General features: G+C 37.5%; 1 protein-coding gene across 1 annotated transcript in view; it reads right to left on the bottom strand.

The window, feature by feature from the left end:
- Positions 1 to 17248: 17248 nt before the first annotated feature.
- The window catches only part of GRAMD2B (GRAM domain containing 2B), a 38833-nt gene continuing 32947 nt past the window's right edge, over positions 17249 to 23134 (bottom strand). Inside the window, exons 13-14 of the mRNA XM_034409982.3 lie at positions 21581 to 21674; positions 17249 to 20258 (exon numbers count right to left, since the gene is read on the bottom strand). Coding sequence (XP_034265873.1) covers positions 20217 to 20258; positions 21581 to 21674 — 136 coding nt within the window. The 3' untranslated portion in view covers positions 17249 to 20216. The remainder of the gene's footprint in view (positions 20259 to 21580; positions 21675 to 23134) is intronic.

Here is a 23134-nt window from a genome sequence, read left to right as displayed (position 1 = left end):
TATTTCCTCCTGGGCTCAAATGTACATATTGTATGCAGAACTGCTAAGTTTATAACTAAGGCAGTGGTCCTAAGACCCCAATACATTGAACAAATTGGAATACTCTGTAAGGGAGAGTCATTTATCTGATTGCTGACATTTTGAATTACCACATAAGTATTTTATCCTATCTTTCCTCCTATCTTATTTTATTCTGGAACTAAATTGTGTACTGTATTTTATTTTATCGATAAGGTTGCAAGACTACTCAATAAAGTCCTCCACCTCCACCTCCTCCTTAGTTCTGAGTGCAGTTTTCCAAACAACGAAAGCTCTTCTGCCTGGCAAGAAAGGACTTAAGAGAACATCTCTTTATGCTACATTTTAAAATAAGCATCTCTCTGTCAAGAGGATGTTGATTTGAATGTCTGAGCTGGCAATTTATTCTCTGGCGTGGAAGCCTGGCAGACAGGCTGCCATAGCGGGTTGTTACAGCTTGCTGAGGCACAATGTTGCTATTCTCCAGATGTGTCCGATTATAGTCCCATTGCCCTTAATGATAGGAACTACCATGTTTAATGCCTGAATGTGTAGCAGTTGAGGAAGCCTGATTTTATACAATTGTCAGGTCCGGGTACTGACTCACTGCTACTGACTCAGCAATTTTTTTCAGCCGCTCCAGTGGGAACAGCACATGTGACCTTTCACAAACATATTTGGCAGGGATTCCACATTACAGATAAGCTTTTAAGAACAGCAGTATTTATGGGAAGCTAATAAAACAAAGACAAGTTTAAAGATACCGTAAACAAGTTGATGTTCCTTAATTTCTAGCTTAATTATCAAAGGCTATTTGAGTAGATTATAAACTGCGGTAGCAGCTAGTTGATTATTGTTCCCTGAGGAACCCTGTTTGAGTAGTTGTAAAATATGTCCTAGACCTGCCACCGCATTATGTGTGGCAAAAAGCTGCTTAGAGTTTAATACAGCTGCTGCTTGCAGCTTCTGCCTTTGCATATACTTAATTACCATTGAATTTGTAACATCAGTGACTCCTGAGTGCTAAATTACACGGGCGATCAATAATTCATTTGCTCTCCTTGTATTGTTTTACTACAGAATGACCTTGTGAGAAAAGAGCAGCTGAAAATTAATGTTCTCTTCTTATAGTTGTAGCATCTTTAGGGATTGGCTTGTGGAAAAAGGCATTCTAAAATATTGTCACACTGGAAAATGTGAGCTTGCTTGCCAAAACAGGAAAAAAAAAAACCCTTCTTGAAAGCTGATGGTCGTTTATTTGCTCTGTTGCTTGATAAATCCATGTACATTCTGATGCCATCATCATTGAACCAAATTAAATATGAGGCAAGGGCATGGGAATGTATGTGTAAGTGTGTGTGTGTGTATGTGTATGTGTATGTATATTTCGAAAATGTCAAGAGGATAGCCGTCACCATACAATTATAGTCTGACCTCTTTTACATACATTGTGCATGCAATTTATATTTTTTTTAAAAGGGGAGTATGATAGTGCCCCTGTTGCAAATCTTTAAAAAAAAATCTACTTCATTTAAGGAATGTTTTTTCCCCCATTTTCAATCTCTATTTTGGCATGTTAAACCCATCAACATTATTATTGGTGGATATTGCTGGTCATAGGAAAGCAACATCTGTTGTGAAATTTGCAATCTCTGGCTGGGTTTGGATCCCTAAATTCCTCTATGTGTTGCCACCAAATCATAGTTTTTAACCCGAACAGATTAGGGAAATTCTATGTATTTAATTGGTTAAAACTGCCTACTCGGTGCACAACTCAGCACAATTGTTACATGGTTTGGAAGTAATTATATTAACAGTGTTGACATTAATTTCAATTATGTTAAATTAAATCAAGTATTGAAGTTCCTCTGCCCAATTTATGCTGACCATGTCCACTTTTCAGAGTTTAATTCCTGGTATAATTCTTCCAAGGTCAAGGACAGCCCTCATAAAGGAATCATGTATTTTTGCTGTATCGTATCACAGGTGATTACATTTTATTTTATGATTAATCATATGCTTACATGGACTAAAAAATATTTTCTGCAGTGTTAGCTTTCACTTCCATCAGAAACTTTGTAGGTTTATCCCTTCACATTGACATATTTCAGTCGTATGTGTGAGTGTCTGAGCTTGCCAGCAATTCTTGTTCTCACACTTCAGAATGCCTGCAAAGGGAAAGTTTTTGTGTGTGTATCTATCTATCTTGTGTACTTAGTGTGTGGAGCCACAACATTACATGGTAGGAATCAAAGACTCTTGTTTATTGTTGCAATCATTATTGTATAGAGCGAATTTTTTTAGAGGGTTACACTTATGTTAAAATATTTGGTGTTACTTTGCTCAGAGTTTCCAGATATTGAAGGCCTAAAATAATTTTTATTGGTTTGCAGTCATAGCTTGATTAGCAAATTTGACCTTATGATTTTGTGCTGTCTCCCATGATATCAGCCATATGTTTATTGTCTGAAATGCATCACCGCTGCCAACACAACTCTTTAAGTATATTCAGGTATGTTCAGCCAAGATTTATTTTAGTATGCTAACTATGCTATTACCATAACATTGGTATTTTTATCCCATGTGTCTTAATTTAGTACTTTATTGCTAGAAAAAAATATTTCTACTATATTACTAAGCTTATAGAGATAATTGTTAGACAGTCTTTATTATTACAGTCAGAAACCAAAATAACACCATAGTTGTATTAAACTTTTTTTTTAAAAAAATCCTAGCATTTTCCTCTGAGTGCAGGGTCCATTTTTTTTAAATCAACCCATTGGTTGCAAATGAATTGACCAACTGGCTTGTAGCCCAAGCCTGATGTCATTGGCTGAGAGTTTGTGGCCCAAGATCACCCAGTTGGCTTTCATGCCTAAGACAGGACTAGAATCCACAGTCCTCTGGTTTCTAGGCTGGTGACTTAACCATTAGACAAAACTGGCTGTCAATAGTTGCATTCAAATAGAATGAAAATAAATTACACATCATTTAATGTTACTTGAACAAGAGGAAAACAATGGCTAAATAAAATTGAGGGCAAGAACAGATAGCAAATAAGTTGAGTAAAATCTTACAGCAATCAGTTCAGAAGCTACTCAGGAGTATAAGGAAATTAAAATGTCTAGTAACTGCTTGAATGGGCAGTTGTAGGGAATTTGGCTACATTTGTGCTTATTCTTGAATTTTGATCAGATAAAAGATATTGAACATAGAATTGGTTAAGCTCACCTGGAAGACCTTGAATCTGAGTCACTATTAAATGCTTTGAAATATCTCCACTAAAACAACAACAACAACAACACCTTTGACCAAAGCATTCACTACTTCAGCTGCCATTCCATTTATCTGCTTTTGCGGACAGCTGTGACTAATATTGTCTGACATCTATAAATCTCCTGCTGTCTTGTACATTTCATGGTCTTTTGGAAACTCTTACCTGTTTCTTCCATCAGAGAACTTTGAATTTGATCAAATCTCATCCCATATGTACTTACCTATACTGTAAGGTTCCCAAAGAAACTTGCCTAATATTTTAAACTTTTCATTGTTAAGATGTGGTATTCAGTTCCGTGCTTTTGATTTACTCACTCCCTTCTCCCATTGAGGGCTGCTCCTATCTGTTTTGCCTGTACCATCTCTTTTCCATTTGAGTGGAAAAGATGAATGATAAACAAAGCCAACCTTGCTGGAACATCCATCTTCAGCTTTGAAGTAAGGAAAAACACATATTAAATGGGCAGTTCTTGGAACTGCCTTATAGATTTTCCAACTGGGAGAGGTGTTCCCAATGGAGGATTAATGCATTGGATAAATTTTCCTTTCTTGCTTCTCTATTCAGTACAGCAATTATTTCCAACTACATGAGAACTGATGGTGTCTCATTTTCTATTGTACAGAGAAACCAATGGTGTCAGTTGGCTAAGCAATCTCATTACTGATCATCATCCAACACACTGAAGGAGCTAAACACAATTCTGAACTGTTCCTAGACCCTGGTTTAATTCCTGTTGTATCAGTAGTTTATACTATAGTAGTAGAAATAAATGGGCCTTCATCTTTGTGAGAAGGGTTTTATTGTTTTTGTGGATGGTCTTTTATTTTACTTATTTTATTTGCAGTATGACTGCACAATGTTTGCACAGTTTTATTTCAGGAAATATTAAGCAAGTACAGTTCCCCACACCCACGCCCTGCCCTATGTATATAAGACTGAAGAGGATAAAAGGAATACACTATAAATATGCTACCTACTGCAATAATAATTTATTAAATTTGTATGCTACCTGATTCTTATCAGGTCTGGAAAGCATAAGACCTTTCTTCTCCCAGTTAAGAGACGAGGTGGCGCAGTGGTTAGAGTGCAATACTGCAGCTACTTCAGTTGACTGCTAATTCAGCAGTTCAGCAGATCAAATCTCACTGGCTCAAGGTTGACTCAGCCTTCCATCCTTCCGAGGTGGGTAAAATGAGGACCAGATTGTTGGGGACAATATGCTAATGCTAATGCAATATGCTAATATGCAATATGCTATATGCTAACTTTGTAAACCGCTTAGAGAGGGCTGTAAAGCACTATGAAGCGGTTTAGAAGTCTAAATAATAATAATAATAATAATAATAATAATAATAATAATAATAATAATAATAATAATAATAATTTGTCTCTATCCATCCAATCCAGTCAAAGAGGTTGGGCATGGTATGAGTCCCATCAGCCAAGGAATGTCGGTGAGAAGGGACTAAGAGATGTGCCTTCTCTGCCGTAGTCCCTGCCTTCTGGAACATTCTTCTTAAGAGCTGAGGATAACTTCAATCATGTCGGCCTTTTGTAAGGACTTGAAAACTGTGCCTGGGTCTGGGGCCCTGAGTGTCTGAAGGGTCCTGTTTCCTGATATCTGGGATAACAATTTTTCTTGACTGCCAATATATTGATCTTTGTATTATACTGTAATTATTTTTTAATTGTTTTATGATTGCTTACTGTCTGGAATCATTTGTTTGAGATGGGAGGCTATAGAACTAAGTAAATTCCTCCCACTACATAATTCTGTTGGACTTTGAAATGCCATAAGAATCTTTGACATTCTTTGCAACAGGCTAATATGGTTTTAATTTTTGAAGTGATAGGCAGGAACTATTAAGATTTCCCTTGTATAAATCAGACTCATTCAAACTGTTTTCCTTTAGTTATGAACAACGCCCTGAGGGATCATTCTGTCATTTTACTGAAAATAGGGAACGGAAACAAAGGGAAACAAATGTACCAAGTTAAGCTTCTTTTTTCCCTATGTGTATTTTGTTGCCTTTAGGTGTCACTGTTGGTCAGGCAGAGACTGATGAAAACATTCTAACAAAGAGTGAGCTGTTCCCAGTTCTCTCTTCGTCTCATGAGGTCAGAGTAGATCAGCCTTTTGCATTCATTGAGGCAGATGTGTGAAATGCAAACTTCCACTCTTATCAGCTTTTTTATGTTGTCACACAGCTGGGGTCTCTGCTTTTTATCTCTCTCTCTCTCTCTCTCTCTCTCTCTCTCTCTCTCTCTCTCTCTCTTTCTCTCTCTCTCTCTGTCTCTCATCTATCTCTGTAAATATACAAGTATATGTGCGTATATAGGTATATGTATATGTATACATATATGTGTATGTGTATATCTATATATATTCATATAGATGGATAGATAGACAGACAGACATATACCTCAGGGTTGATTAATATTAATTCCACACATATAGCCTGTTGCAAGTATATTGGAAATAGCATTTTAATTTAACAGCAGTTGATCAACTATATTCTGCTGTGATCTCCGTGTCATATTATTCATTGGATCTATATATTGACTTCTTCTTTACTCACCTTATGCAAATTATATACATGACTATTGCTATTTGATTGCCATATGTCACTGCTGATTAAGGTTGCGATTAAAAGCATTTCCTTTTTCCCTCTAAAATTAGTCAGACCTGTAACGGAATTAATGTGCTTTTTAAAAAAATAGCTTGAGTAGGATCAAATATATATTTGAGAACTTACATGTTCATAGAAAATATTGAAGAAAACTCCAATCCTAAATTTGATTGAAATTGAAATTACTTTTATGTGTGTTTTACAATTCAGAAGGGAACCTCCCCAAAGGTTATTTTTTAAATGAGTTTTTAATGATTTCCCTAATTAGACATTTCTCTTAATGTTTGTCATCTTTGCCTCCTAAATATACATTTGTGCATTTTTTCTGATACACTTAATTGAGTAGAAATACATATTTTTATCTCTGGATCAATGACAGTATTCAGAAAAGTGTGGATTCCCATGTTAAAGTGCCTTCTTACACACATGACTTTTCAGATCTGCTGAGTTCATATCAGTGATGGGTTGCCCCCAGTTCGCACCGGTTCTATAGAACTGGTAGTAAAACTGGCGGGAGGCTCCACCCACTGACCCCAACGTCATCAAAACGCTTCTGTGTATGCGCAGAAGAGTGCATGCGTGAGTGAGCGAAGCGAGCTGCGAACCGGTAGTAAAGGTAGGTAGAATGCACCCCTGGTTCATATATGAAGGTTTCTTCTTTTTCCATAGAAAGAAAGCCTAAGGAGTAAATCAGGAAACTGTTTTATTTCAGGAAGGAGCTACTATTGAAATCAGCATGCCTGTTTAAAAATATGATCATATACAATCTCTCCCTCCCTCCCTCCCTCCCTCTTCCAAAGAGTTTTCCAAATCCTGTTAAGTGAATTTTGCCCCATTTTATGTCCTTTCTTGCCAGAGTTGTTAAGTGAATCACTGCAATTGTTAAGCTAGTAACACCGTAGTTAAGTGAATCTAGCTTCCCCTATTGACTTTGCTTGTTGGAAGCCAGCTGGGAAGGTTACAAATGGTCATAACATGATACAACTATCCTAAATACATGCCAGTTGCCAACCCCCAAATTTTGATCAGATAACTATGGGGATGCTGCAATATCATAAGTATGAAAACTGGTCATAAGCCACTTTTTTCAGTGCCATTCCAACTTAAGTCACTAAATAAATGATGGTAAGTTGAAGACTACTTGTACTTTAAAAAATACATTGAGCATTTTAGAATATTTAGGAACAATTTTGAACTCTCTTGCAAAATGGTGTGTGTGTGTGTGTGTGTGTGTGTAGGGGAGTATCCCATTCAGAAAATTGCAAAGTACAAATTTATTAAATGTAACCACTCTTTTCTACAGCCTCTCTCCCACAAATGCACTTCCTATCATCCATACTTCTCTTTCGTTCTTCTAAACAATGTTGTATGTGGCACATGTCCACCATTTAAATTCTTTAAAGGAGACAAAAGGAAATCCGGGTATGATAATGCTAGCAGCTGGAACTTTGTTTTGTACCTTACTAGCTTCTCTGTTTTTGAATTAAAATACTTTTTATTAAATGTAAAATGTCAAATGAGAATCTTGGCTGACACTAGGGATCCTCATGATAAAGGTTATATTTGTCATTTTTAGCTTCATAGCTACAGTAAGTATTCCCAGCTATTCAAGTGTAAAATTACAGGTCAGGATGTAATTGATCACAAGTCTAGCCACTAAACTATGGTCAAAGTATGTGCCTAACCAAGAGGAATGGTGGCGCAGTTGTTAGAATGCAATATTGCAGGCTAATTCTGCCAACTGCCAGCAGTTCGATCCTGACCGGCTCAAGGTTGACTCAGCCTTTCATTCTTCCGAGGCTAGTAAAATGAGGATCTACAGTATTGGGGGCAATATGCTGACTTTATAAACTGCTTAGAGCAATATGAAGTGGTATATAAGTCTGAACCCTATTGCTATTGTTAACATGATGACCTAATAGTGATTGAAAGTTATTCAGAAACCAAGACACAGTGGTTAATACCTCACTACTGCTAATGTTGCACCTAAAGGCAGGCTTTTTGAATCTTGCCTTATTTACCTTCCTTTATTTCTGATTAATTGTAAAGTTTCCTTCATTTTTGAATAACTATAAAGCTTCATCACTTCAACCTTTTGTCACCTGCTCTCCTGCCCCACCATTTTTCTCTTTTGAATTTTGCTGGATTTGGACCATGACAATAAATCTTTGGATTGATCAAGGATATATAATGGAACATATAATATTGGAACAAAGTATTCAATGACCATCAAATATAAATGCACATGAATAATTTTTCCTTTTGTTCATGTGGAAAAATTAATACTCATTGCTGTCAAAAATCTCAAAACTCAAAAATACTCTTTTGTGCATTCATGCATCAACATTACACATGTGAACAAAGGAGTTGGGTTTTATCCTGCAACAACTTCCTAGTTTTAACCAGGAAGTAATGTGTTTTTTACCTTCTGCGCATGCGCAGGTTTTGCGCATGTGCAGAATATCTGCGCTCGCATGTGAAGTGAGCGAAGCGAGCATGTGCGTGTGGCACGTGCACTTCCAAACCGGTAAGGAAGGTAAGTAGATTTCACCCCTGATGTCATGTCAAGGCTGGTTGGGAATTGTAGCCCCATCAAACTTAGTTAAAAGTCTTAGTTTTATGATCTGCCTCAATGCTAGTGTAATATCAAAGCCATATACAGTGTTTTTGATTCAGTATCTTGATTTAAAGTCACAATAATGTTTCACACCCTTTTCCAATCTTTTCATTTCTGTAAAAATTGTTTTCTATATGAGACTTGCCCAACTAAAGTTTGCTTTATTTGTTCCTTTGGCAGCAGCTGTTCAAAAATTATTGCCTTCCCGTTTCCTGCAATGCATTGGCAAAATGCCTTCTTGATAGAAAGTTAGCCTATTACATTTTATTGTTTAAGAGAATGAAAACTGGTAGTTGCCTTCATATTTTGATCTTGACCTCTGTTTGAGCTACCTGGGTAGTCAGAGTTCAAGAGACCTGCTACAGAGAGCTGATTGCGTTCAGTGCTGAAACAAATATATTTGAAAGAGTGCTTTGTTTTTGTTTTTTATTTTTCTGTGTTATTTTAAAAAGATAACTAACACTGTAAATAAAGGAGAGCAATTCAGCAAGCCAAGTAAACAACAGCAACAAATGTTTTTAAAGGATTGTTCAAAATTTTAAAAGAGGAACAGCCTTTTAGTACAATTTTAAAAATGCCTATGGATAAAATAAGGATCAGGGCAATATCTTTGGGGAAGCGTAACTAGAACTTGTGTAATATGAAACAACGTCAGCCAATGGGGAGTACAACTAACTAGTAACAAAAAGTATTGTAATATACTAAATGACAAGTCACGCCATGAGAAATAATATAAAATATAAAAAAGGTAAAAAATAGAAAGATGCAAACGTTCAGAAAACAATATAGATAGAAAAGGAAAAAAAAATAAGACTTGTGATCTTTTTTTAGTGCAGTTACAAATAAACTGTAATAACTGCTGTCCTCTTCCTTTAAGATTTCCTATATAATTCCTTTCTTCCTATAGTCAACCTTTTTTATTCAGCAAATCTAGAAATCACTGAGTTATTTTTATCCAATTTCAACAAAAAGTCTATAAAGGTTTTCCAGTTTTTTAAATTAAACCTTGTTTTCTCCCTTGTCACCCCTATAGAATGGTATACTTTTCTCATTAGGTTTTTAAAGAGAATGTTAAGAAGCATATATGAGAATATTTTTATTCAGATTTACACCTCATGGGGAGGGGAAGTTTAATCTATTTATAATCCTGATGAAAGTAACTTTCTCTCCATTGTTTTTACTTGTAATGTGAAAAATCAAACATTTGTGAACTGGAACTTCCTGTCTGGCCTAATAGTGGCAAATGGATGAAGGTTATTTTCAACAAGATTATGGCAGAGAAAGGAACAGCTAAATTGTATCCCAGGGAAAATTGGGAATATCTATAATTCAAAGAAAACTACCATATTTTTCGGAGTATAAAACACTCCGGACTATAAGATGCATCTACCTTTTTTGATGAGGAAAACAAGAAAAAGAAATCTGCATCTGCCTCACAGCAATTTTGCCTCGTTGCAGCAAACAGCAAATAGCCTGCTTTACTTTCATTTTCATTTTCACCATAGCTTGATTAGCTGAAGGAAAAAAAATCTGCTCCCAACAATTTACCTCCTTGCAGCAAGCAGCAGAGGCCTGCACAAAACAGCCGAGAGCAAAACAGCTGAGAGTCGGGAGGCAGATCCAATCAACTTGTGCTAATTAGGCTGTGCTGAAGCTGAAATGAGCTGTTTCTTCTTGCTGCTTGCTGCAATGAGGTAAACTGCTGGGAGGCAGAGGCCAAAGGGTGGGGGCCAGTGGGTGGGTGGGGCTACATTCGGTGTATAAGACACATCTAAATTTTCACCCCCTTTTAGGGGGGAAAAGATGCATCTTATACTCCGAAAAATATGGTATCTGTTTGGTACCAGCTACAGTATGTAGATTTAATACAAAGATGGGATATCTATAGCCAAATTGTCTTTTTCAGCAAAGGGATGCTGGAAATTTTATTTCAATAACAGTGGGAGAGCCACAGGTTCCCCACCTTAGCTTCATATTTCTATAAAGAGTATGTGTTTGGTATGTGTACCAAAAGTTGGTAGGATATAGGCTATGCTGTATTGATATTTACGGTAGTCTTTATGTTAGAGCAGGGCTCTCCAAACTTGGCAACTTTAAGACTTGTGGACTTCAACTCCTAGAATTCACCAACCAGCATACATGAAATCGCTCATTTTAAAGTTGCTGCATGGAACAAAGTATGAATAAAATTGATGGCCTTCTCTCTAGAGCACGGGTGTCAAACTCGGGGCATCACATTGCCATCATGTGACATTTTGTGATGTTTTTTCCCTTCGCGGAGCTGGGGTGGGCATGGCTTGTGTGTTATGCATCTGGCCCATGGGCTGCTAGTTTGACACTTCTGCTCTAGAACTAATGTTAACTGACATATATAGGGATAAAACACCTATAATTAGTATTATATGAACTAAAGAACAAAATATAATATAGGAAGCACTATAGGGTTGTGGTAGAGATGTTTTGCAGAGATGTAAAATTATGGGCAGATAAAGCAACTTGTGCTGATGTAAATGAGATATAGATATGTTTTCTTTTATACCTCAGGCTAATAAATTTTGTTATCTTATTTCTTATTCCCTTTATGCACATTTTACACAATGTTGCTAGCCCCAAAAGAGATGTTTGCTTTAAGTAGTGAAGAATTGCTCCCTGGCTACCTTGCTCCATTATCAAAACTTTCTATAAAGTGAATGAATAATTTTTGATTTCCTTCTGTGAAAAAATTAGAGGGGATTGCCTTCCTGAAAGTTACACTGAGCCTTCATTGTTTTACAATCTTCTGAATACAATGTACAATAATTTGGGGCACTGAATAAGTGGTGAAATCTAAAATTTGTTGCTACCGGTTCTGTGGGCGTGGCTTGGGGGGTAATGTGACTGGGTGGGTGTGGCCAATTTTTTTTTTACTTTTAAAACCATTTTTTCTACAATCTCTTTGGCGAAGAGGTTGTAAAAAATGCTTTCAAAAGGCTCTGACGATCCCAGCTGAGTTGCCTGATTGGCAGAGGCTTTTTTTCTTTTAAATGCCTTGCCGATCAGGCAACTCAGCTTGGATCATCAGAGGCATTTAAAAGAAAAAAAGCCTCTGCCCATCAGGCAACTCAGCTGGGATCTTTGACGATCCCAGCTGAGTCGCGCGATCATCAGAGGCTTTTTTTTTTTTAAGCATTTTTTCGGCCGAAGAGGTTGTAGAAAAAATGCTTTTAAAAGTAAAAAAAAAGCCTCTGATGATTGTGCGGCTCAGCTGGGCATAGGGGGAGGCAGGGATTTTTTCTACCGGTTCTCCGAACCACCCGCCTCCATCGCTACTGGATTGGGCGAGCCGGTCTGAACCAGGAGCATTTCACCCCTGCACTGAATATTGCAAAATGTAGTGTTGTGGACTAGGATTCAATACAGATAGTTCTTGACTTACAACAGTTCGTTGAGTGACCGTTCAAAGTTACAACAGCACTGAAAAAAGTGACATGAGTGTTTTTCACACTTATGACCATTGCAGCATTTCCATGGTCACGTAATTTACATTTGGAAGATTGACAACTGGTTCATATTTATGACGGTTGCAGTGTCCCTGGGGTCATGTGATCCCCCTTTGTGACCTTCTGACAAGCAAAGTCAATGGGGAAGCCAGATACACTTAACAACCACGTTACTCACTTAATGACTTCAGTGATTCATTTAACAGATGTGGCAAAAAAAGTCATAAAATCGGGCAAAACTCACTTAACAAATGTCTCACTTAGCAATGTAAATTTTGGGTTTAATTGTGGTTGTAGGTCGGGGATTACCTATACTTGAAATCCATAAAAAGTCAGTGGTATTTTTCTTTCTCTGGAGTGTAGAGAAGCTCATGTATAATAATCCTGATCAATCCTTATATTGGCCACTGTCCATGCTTCTATAGATATTTTAAAAAATTGTCACAAGTACTTTGGTCCTCAGTAATCCTGAAAATCTTTTCTATCACAAACTAACAAGGCTGTTTGGAGATTATATTTCTTGTCTCCGGGCAAAGGCCAAAGTAAACATATCTGTATCTAATTTTCCTGATAAGACTCTGAAATAGCAAAGGGATAACAATTTGCCATGCAGAGGGTGAGGGAGTCCAGACACCATAAAGTAACTAAAGGATCAGTATTCCTTTGATGCTTTGACTGCATCTTTGCAGGGAATTTGAATACTGCAATCAAATACTCATTTGAATACTGCATTTTTGCAGCATTCTTCTATATTTGCATTTATATGAATTCCACATAAACACTCTACAGAACAATTTCATATTATGAGGTCTTATGATTATTATTTTTTTGAATTAACAATCTGCTACTCGCATTTGGATTCAGAATGTTGTAAACCAAAACGTTGTTTGTAACCAATAATAACCAGTCAATTTGGCTGCTTCCTTGAATATACAATAGACAAAAAATAGGTTATAATTTAATAAATGTCAAAATGAAACTGAGCAACTCTAAGTGCTTGAACTAAAAGTATACTTGAGGTTAAATACTGACATAGTTTACATGGGTGTAACAAAAATTCTGGTATATTAACCTCAACAGACATAGTATTGGAATCTGGGTTTCAGAATCATATGAATTTGTGATAATTAAGGTTGATCTAACAGCTTGTGACCAGTGAGAACTCTGAATAGGAGATGAGGCAGTGGTTGGTAGGTAATCAAGAACCAATATTGTGGTGATAAGCATGGATAGTAAAGCGGTATTTTCACCAAAGAGAATTTTAAGAAGAATAATCAATAGCTAATGTTGGCTGGGAACCTCAAGACTTATTATAGTACAAATCACCTGGTAAATCTTAGGATAGAGAAGGCTTATAGGAGGGTGTGTCTGCTTTGGTTAAAGCTCTGAAATTCTTTAATATGTAACGCCTATATGTTAAATATATAACGATAGTGACAGTGTACACATTTTGCAAATACAGTCTTACCTAATCTGTTTGCTTCCATTTCAGTTTTGCTTTATTGGAATCCTGCCATGTAGGACAAACGGTATGATTTATTCTCAGAGCCTTGACTTCTATATGAATATGTAATAGGCATGCTGGAAATCTACAAAGAATTCAAGGGTTGGTCAGTCAACTTGTATCAGCTTAATAAAGCCTGATCAAATGAAAGAGATATTGTATTGCTAAAATGGGAAAAGCTGTTCATCACTCTTTACTCTACTTCTACTAAGTTTCTATGATTCAACTCATTTTTAAAAATCTTAGTATGCCTGCCAAGTAAAGTTAAATTCTGACACAAGTACTCAAATTAAGTAAACTCAGCTCTGTTCTGTCCAGCTTAATTCCACTTTGGCCGGCAATAGGGAACAAAATGAACAACGTCTGAAGCTACTAGAAATTGTTTAGCAGTCATGCTTCTAAGATTTTACCAAGCATGACAAGATAAAATCAAAGCTACTCTGACAGTTAGACATTTTTCTAAGTAATGCAGAATATTAATGCTCTAAGCATATTTTTTACAGTGATAACGACAGCCATGGCAATTGTACATGGTCCCTCACATGGAAAAGACCCTATTCAAAGTTTGATGTATTTTATATTGCTATTAAATGGTGTGATATTTTTCATTCTAGGTGGTGCATAGATGGCTAGCCACTGGGCCATTGACATTGAAGATGATGACATGGACATACAGGTTGGAGTGCAGAGAAATAAAAGTAGTCCTTGTTTAGGGATCTAATTTGCCTTTGGTTGCTAAGCAAACCAGGTAATTCAAAAAATCACGCTGCTGCCTCATTCAGATAAAATTTTCTCATACAATGTCCTGTTCCTCCTTTTTATCCCCTTGCAGGACATAGAGAGTGCTTAAAGAAGCTGCACCTTCCCCAGCTATTTTCTCTGGAGTGGGCAAAGCTGTCTAGCCCCATTACACATTTTTTCCTTTTCTCTCCTTATTTTTCTATTTAAAAAAACCTTTATTTAACAATGAAATGCAATGCAATTCCTGCATGATAAAGTCGCTCGGATTCGGGATGGCTTGGACTCCGATTGGATGTGTCCAGGGGAGGAGACAAGGGCAGGTCTTGAGAATATTATCTGGGAGGAGTTTGATCCTGTGGCTCCCGAGGATGTGGACAGGGTTCTGGGTAAGATTAGTGCCGGCACGTGTTTATTGGACCCGTGTCCCTCCTGGTTGGTACTGGCCTCTTGGGAGATTACACGAGGCTGGCTCCAGGGAATTATAAGTGCTTCTCTGAGTGAGGGTGCCTTTCCTGCCGCCTTGAAAGAGGCGGTAGTGAGGCCCCTCCTCAAGAAGCCTTCCCTGGACCCGGCTGAATTAGCCAACTACCATCCAGTCTCCAACCTTCGTTTTGTGGCGAAGGTTGTTGAGAGCGTGGTGGCACGACAGCTTCCCCGACACCTGGATGAACCTATCTATCTGGACCCGTACCAGTCGGGCTTCAGGCAGGGGTACAGCACTGAAACGGCATTCGTCGCGTTGGTGGATGATCTCTGGAGGGCTCGGGACAGGAGTTGCTCCTCTGTCCTAGTCCTATTAGATCTCTCAGCAGCTTTTGATACCATCGACTATGGTATCATGCTGCAGCAGTTGAGAGGGTTAGGAATAGGGGGCACCGTCCTGCGGTGGTTCTCCTCCTTCCTCTCTGACCGCTCGCAGTTTGTGTTGGCAGGGAGGCAGAGGTTGACCTCGAGGCACCTCGCATGGGGAGTGCTGCAAGGGTCGGTCCTCTCGCCCCTTCTGTTCAACATTTATCTGAAGCCGCTGGGTGAGATCATCCGTGGTTTTGGGGTGAAGTGTCATCTGTACGCTGATGATACTCAGCTGTACATCTCCACCCCTGACCACCCCAACGATGCCCTTGATGTGATGTCTCGCTGCCTGGAGGCCGTGCGGGTCTGGATGGGGAGGAACAGGCTCAGACTCAACCCTTCCAAGACTGAGTGGCTGTGGCTCCCGGCGTCCCGATATAATCAGCAGGTGCCATCGCTGACTATTGGGGTGAATCCTTGCCCCCCACCACACAGAGAGGGCTCGCAATCTGGATGTCCTCCTGGACGCACAGCTGTCTTTAGAAGAGCATATGAAGGCCGTGGCCAGGGGGGGCCTTTTATCAGGTTTGCCTGATTCACCAGTTGCGGCCCTTTCTGGACCGGGACGCCTTGCGCACGGTCACTCACGCCCTTGTCACCTCCTGGCTGGACTATTGTAATGCTCTCTACATGGGGCTCCCCTTGAAGAGCACTCGGAGGCTCCAGCTGGTCCAGAATGCGGCCGCGCAGGTGGTTATGGGCGCAACTCGTTGCGCCCACGTGACACCCCTCCTGTGCGAGCTGCACTGGCTCCCAGTGGTCTTCCGGGTGCAATTCAAGGTGCTGGTCACTCCCTTTAAAGGGCTCCATGGCATAGGACCTGGGTACCTTCGAGACCGACTTCTGCCACCAATAGCCTCCCACGGGCCAGTTCGCTCCCACAGAGAGGGCCTCCTCAGGGTGCCATCGGCCAAGTTATGTCAGCTGGCAACACCCAGGGGGAGGGCCTTCTCTGTGGGAGCCCCAGCCCTGTGGAATGAACTGCCCCGGAAATACGTAAGATCTCTGACCTCCGGGTATTTCGTTGTGCACTCAAGACCCTGTTGTTCCGCCAGGCTGGGCTATCAACATAACAATTTTAGATTGGGTTTTAAATTTCTGGGGTTTTAAAATTTAGCTGAATTCATTTAATAATTTTAAACTATTTTAACTGATGTTGTTTTGTGTTTTTAATAGGCTGTACACCGCCCTGAGTCCTTCGGGAGAAGGGCGGTATAGAAATAAAATTATTATTATTATTATTATTATTATTATTATTATTATTATTATTATTATTATTATTATTATTATTATTATTATTATTATTATTTTTATTACTACTACTACTACTACTACTACTACTACTACTACTACAAATATAAATAGATGAAGACCTATATTTCCCTCTTCTAAAAAGTATATCAAGAGTACTCCAGTTCTATTATTATTTAGTCTTGTTACAATTCTTTTATTTAAAACAAAGATATAATTTCAAAATGATATCTATTAATAAACAGATAATTATTCAAGTTGTGCAAATATTATCAATATGACATTAATAAGGGTTCCAAACAGGTTATTTTTATTTTTACAATATCAAAAAGGTATGAATTTTTGAGTTTAATGTCAAAAGCTCCACTATATTATTTATAAATGTTTAAACTAATAATAAAACACCCCTAAAAATAATAAAGGTATTTAATTTCTGACTTCCCCCTTCCTTTACAAAGTTAATCCTCACAATCACAAACAAATATCTTAATAAATTATGATATGCCTTTTTGATAGATTCTGGAATTATACCTAATAAAAAAAATAGAGGTTCCACTTTAAATTTCATCCCCAAAATTCTTTGGGTTACTATGTATATTTTCCCGGTATTTTTTTTGGGGGGGGGCATGTCCACCAGATATGTTTCTTTTCTGTGGCATTTCCCACATTTATTACCTCATGATTTACGTGCTTTGGCAATTATTGATGTATACGATCTGTAAAATATTTTACAGCAGTTGTCTTTCAAATCACAGCTTGGCATGCATTTTATAAGCTTGTTTCATAGTTCCCACTGCTGTATTGAAACGGTCCCTTTGAATCCCACTACACAGAACTGACCTCTGAGCGAGGCGCATGTAAACAAAAATGAATTCACTGTAGATTCAGAAATAGTTTATTTTAAATATATAAATTACATTTCATAGAAATGGCACAATTAACATCTCTGCTATATAAACAGAATGTTCATTATTTACAGATATAGAATATTTTAAATAGCATTAATATGATCTAACTCATTTGAGTCAATCAACTGTAAGATACGTCTCTTATACAAATAGTCGTCGACTTGCAACAGTTACAACAGTACTGAAAAAAGTGACTTCTGTTTTTCACATAACTGTTGCAAGATCCCTGTGGTTATGTAATCAAAATTTGGATGCCTGGCAACTGATTCATATTTATGACAGTTGTATTGTCCTGGGGCTATGTAATCACCTTTTGTGACCTTCTGTTAAGCAAGGTCAATGGGGAAGCCAGATTCACTTAACAACGGTGTTACTAACTTAACAGTTGCAATGGTTTGCTTAACTGGCAAGAAAGGTTGTTAAATGGGGCCAAACTCACTTAACAAATGTCTTGCTTAGCAACATAAATCTTGGGCTCAATTGTGGTCATAAATCGAGGACCATGTATATAGCAGAAGTTAAGGATATTCTAATGGAAAAATCATGGCTTTATATTAAAATGCTACGGACTAATATTGTACTTCATCACTTGTTTTGAGATGCTGAACTCATGAATTAGCCATCTTTCCATATGAATGAATGAAATGAAAATTATAATACAAACAAGATAGATTACAATACCCAAATACAGTAAGATATACAGTATATCAAAAATAAAAGGAAAAACAAAGTAAAAAGCTCCAAAACCTTGGTTTTTAACTTAAAGTATGTCAAATTTACAAGCTTATCAATTGGTTTGGTTGGAATAATATAGATTCCTATAATGAAGTCTACATTAGTATCTGAACTTTAGTTTTATAGATGACTATGCTGTTTTATTTAAAAACATTATATCAATTGCATAATTGGATAAGAATGCATGATTTCAAGCACCTAAATTGACCCATTTATTGGGCTAAATATTGCAGACATATTTAAACTCCATTAGGGCTATAACTTATACAAATGACTGCATTAATGACCCACTAAGACCAATGTAATTCTAAAATAATGTCTAACTAAGGTCTAAAGATAGGCAGTTTGGTATAGTTGTTAAGGCATTGGGCTAAAAGCCAGGAGACCATGAGTTCTAGTCCCACCTTAGGTACAAAGCCAGCTGGAAGACCATGGGACAATCTCTCCTAGGAAGTGGGCAAAGCTAAACCACTTCAGAAACTTTGCCAAGAAAACTGCAGGGACAGTCCAGGCAGTTGACAGAAGTCAACAATCACTGAAACACACACACACACACACACACACTCTGATTAATTTCACCTGACTCAACGTGTTACTAACTTGGTTTGAGCCAACTCTATGGAATTAGGATTGTTAAACTTTGATTGTAAAAGTCCTCTGATGTGCTTTATTTGTACCTGGACATGACGGAAAACTTTACCAATGAGGGCTTTGGTGGAAAGAGGTGTACATGCATGCATGCATACATGATTCTGTGTAAAACAGGAACATATACTTAATTGCAGCTGAGCATGCAGCACAGATTCTATTTGGCAACTCTGGAGGAACATGCCAGAAAGAACTTGATCAAATCAGAATGCTAACTTATTCGCAAAATTAAGTTTATAGAGTCCAAGTTAATGCCACTCTGGATATGTTCAGAGTTTCCTTGTCTGGGTAGGGGAAAAAAAGAAAGAAACTAGAATGTTTCAGATATAAGCATATACAAGCTATAAAGTTTTCCAGACATAGTTGCACAGCAAATTGTATATCCTCATATTGATTGCCTAAAATACAGTAGAACAGAATGGATTTATGGTAAGTTTAAGCAATATAATAGCATTAGCAATAGCACTTATTGAATAGAATAGAATAACAGAGTTGGAAGGGACCTTGGAGGTCTTCTTGTCTAACCCCTTGCCCAGGCAGGAAACCCTACACCACATCAGACAAAAGGTTATCAACATCTTCTTAAAAACTTCCAATGTTGGAGCATTCACTACTTCTGGAGGCAAGTTGTTCCACTGATTAATTGTTCTAACTGTCAGGAAATTTCTTCTTAGTTCTCAGTTGCTTCTCTCCTTGATTAGTTTCCACCCATTGCTTCTTGTCCTACCCTCAGGTGCTGTGGACTCCTTCTTCTTTGTGGCAGCCCTGAGATATTGGAACACTGCTATCATGTCTCCCCAGTCCTTCTTTTCCTTAAACTAGACATACCTAGTTCCTGCAACCATTCTTCATATGTTTTAGCCTCCAGTCCCCTAATCATCTTTGTTGATGATGCACTCTTTCTAGAGTCTCGACATCTTTTTTTACATCATGGCAACCAAAACTGAATGTAGTATTCTAAGTGTGGCCTTACCAAGTGGTAAAGTGGTATTAACACTTCATGTGATCTTGATTCTATCCCTCTGTTTATGCAGCCCAGAACTGTGTTGGCTTTTCTGGCACTGCTGCACAATGCTGGCTCATATTTAATGGTTGTCCACTAGGACTCAAAGATCCGTTTCACAATTACTACTATTGAGCCACATATACTTTACCTGTGCATTTTGTTTTTCTTGCATAAATGTAGAACTTAGACCTATATACCGCTTCACAGTACAGCTCTCCCTAAGCAGTTTACAGAGTCAGCATATTGCCCCCAACAATCTGGGTCCTCATTTTACCAACCTCACAAGGATAGAAGGTTGAGTCAAACTTGAGCCAGTCAGGATCATAATAATAAGGCCTGAGATGGATCCTCTCAGTTATTCATCATATACAGTGTAGGCAAAGAAATGGATTGTCCTCTGAGAAAACAGGTGCTATTGCACAAGAGTTGTGAATTTGAACTGAACTCAAGTACACATAACTTGATTGGCTAAACTTGATATTATCTTCAGAGTTGCTTTTCTAGAGAAAAAATGAGGTGCGAATGAAGTAATCAAAAGGCAACAGGCAGTTCACTTATTGTCTTCAAGTAGCTTCTGTAAATTGCTTTGTATCTTGGAGAAAAAAAAATACAGAACACATTATATAGATAAAACTAGCTGCTACATAAACAAGAGATGAATTGTTCAATAGGCATCATACCTAAAGTGGAATACTTTCTTTCATTCTGGCTCAATCTGGGTAAATTTATAACATCAAGGATTACATTTTTAAAACTATTATATCTAGCCTATTAATTCTACAGCAGTGATTTAGACCAACAGCCCTTACTCCTTCCTGTCTTGTCTTAGTACAATGTGTGTTTAGAGCAGGGGTCCCCAACCACTGGTCCATGAACTGGCACCGGTCCACATGCCAGAAACTGGGCCATGCAAACAAGTGAAGCTCCATTCACGGGATGCAAGCAGCACATGAAACCATGCCCCCTCTGATCCGCGGAAAAACGTCTCTCCATGGAACCAGTCCCTGGTGCCCAAAAGTTTAGGGGCCGCTGGTCTAAAGAACAAGGTGACTTATTGCAACAATTGGAGAAAAGTGGCTTTCATCATTACAAAAAATGCTATGAATTGAATGATTGGCTTTTCAGGTTGCCCAGTAGGTACTCATATAAGTCTATAGCATAGGAAGAGATATACAAGTAAGACTATATATGAGCTGACCTGACAAGTAGATTAAATGAAGAGGCCTAAATGCTTTAAGTGGATATTTTCAAGTCTGTGAAGAAGAATTACTGTTTCTAGGATCAGAATGTTATTGGTGTTCAGCAGTGATGGCACAACCTTTGGGATTGGCATGTCAAAAAAATCAGAAAATATCTAATTTGATTCTGTTGAAATGTCATCCCCCAAAAAACAAAAGAGAAAAAACAAGGAGGGCATATGCCATTCTTACATGGCTCCATAGCCTCTGAAAACTGAATGAGAACAGGGCTGCTTTCAAGAACAGTTGTTGGATGTTGGGGAATGCTGGAGTGGAGTGTCACCTTTGACACACATGACATTAGTTCACCATCACTGGTATACAATATTGGAACAGACAAAATTTCAAAGAATTATTTTTGGGGAGTAGATTTTTGCCTAATTGAGACAATGGGGGGGGGGAGAACGTTCTAGGAAATGTTCTTAAATTTTATAGAATTTATCTTAGAAAGTTTTATTAGCATTCTTCATTATGTGGCTTTTTAGGCAAGCTACTCCTATCAAAATATCTTTGACACAGCTATGAAAGTTTTCAACCCTCTGACCTCTTTTGTTCTTATCCAGTTAAGAGACATTTAAGCGTCTTTTCACCCCAATAAATCTCAGTTTCATCTTTATGTTCATGAAGTCTCCCCACTGTTTTTGCTTTCTGTAGTTTAGCAATTCTTTCCAGTTACCTTTTCCAGTTTAATAAGATTAGCTGTTAGCTCTGCATACAGACCGTCAACATTAAATTTTTGGTGATATCCCAAACCACCTTGTATTGGATGTCTGAAATAGAGAATGTGGATTGAGAAAGTGAGACAGCATATAATTACAGATGGAATAAATTAAAAATCTAAATAACATAACTGGAACATAGCAGAAAAGACAAGTTTATTCCTTTACATTAAGTATAGCAACTTCATGATACAAGACTCATATCAGCAATGTATGTTCATGTCATTTGGTAAAATAAAGATTATTTTCTCTAAAAAAATAAATAAAATACAGCTCATGCGCTCAGTTAATAAACAGCATTTGTAGAAGAAGTGCTTTAAACAACTAGGTATGATTTTTCATTCAACAAATTAGCATAAAAAATAAGCATATTGCTTATGCTATTTGAAATGGCCAAAAATTTACTGCAGGTATCATGCCATTTTTCAACGCCAAAAGGGTCAGTTACATCCTTATTGAATTAATATGTCTATTGTTAAACCCATAACTCAGGTGTTATGTGATGCAGGTATTATTGACTATCTATGAGACTATCCGGTCCAAATTTGTTGCATCTTCAACTGTATCTTTGGTGTGGTCTTTCATACAGAAGTTGCTTTACTGAAGCTGATATAGGCCATAGATTAATGTCTTAGTTTTATGTCTGAAGTTGACTTTCTTTTCACAGGATCTCACTACCTTGATACTCACTGACACTTTTATATCACCTTGGAAATGTAAAAATGTTCAAAGGACTGGTTATAAGTAAGGAAAGACTGTGCCACCAAAGAACAGTAGGTGTTACAAATTGAACAGAGTTTGGTATCAGCCTTACAAAAATTGTTGATGGCAATCTTGACTCTAGTTCTAAGCTAACAAAATACTTTGAGCAGCAAACTCTCTCTTAATATCATAGAATGTTTACATTTACCAACTTAATACTCTTTCTTTACAAGCAGAGGAAGGCAGACTCACAAACATCTTCTATGACAACAGAACCTGCCCTTCTGGCTGAGATGCTGCTGAAATTCTAGCATATGCCCTATTTTATTGTAACTTTTAGAAACATAATTGTAAGAATGTATTATGTCTGGATACCCTGTAAATTCTATGCTTGTTATTTTTTGGATAAGCAAGACCTAAACATCCAAGTCCATTGCCAAGTTTTTCTATTCTACTTATTACTCTAGGCACCAATTTAAAGAATAGAGTATTAGCGTGGATATTCAAGTTCTTATTAATAGTGGTTTTGTAGTAAATTATGGATCCTATAAAACAACTGTTCCATTGTATTTTGGTCTGTGATTACAATAAAGGTTTAAGGTTATCTTTTTTAGGAATACATTGGGCCTGTTGATAGTATAGCTTGAAAATAATTGCTTGAATGTGTCATTTATAAGAATGTCAATATTCATTTATAAGCACATTGAAGCTGTTGCATGGAAATGGCAGCCTGAAAAAAATGGAAATTTAACATACATTTACTTTGATTATTATGAGTTGTGGATCTTTTTCTTTTTGCATAGGGTTTG

This window comes from Pantherophis guttatus, chromosome 2 (assembly GCF_059756535.1).
Source record: "Pantherophis guttatus breed Tessera chromosome 2, ASM5975653v1, whole genome shotgun sequence".
Taxonomy (NCBI): Eukaryota; Metazoa; Chordata; class Lepidosauria; order Squamata; family Colubridae; genus Pantherophis; species Pantherophis guttatus.
Note: the sequence above shows the minus strand (reverse complement) of the source record. Positions and strands in the feature narration are given on the sequence as shown.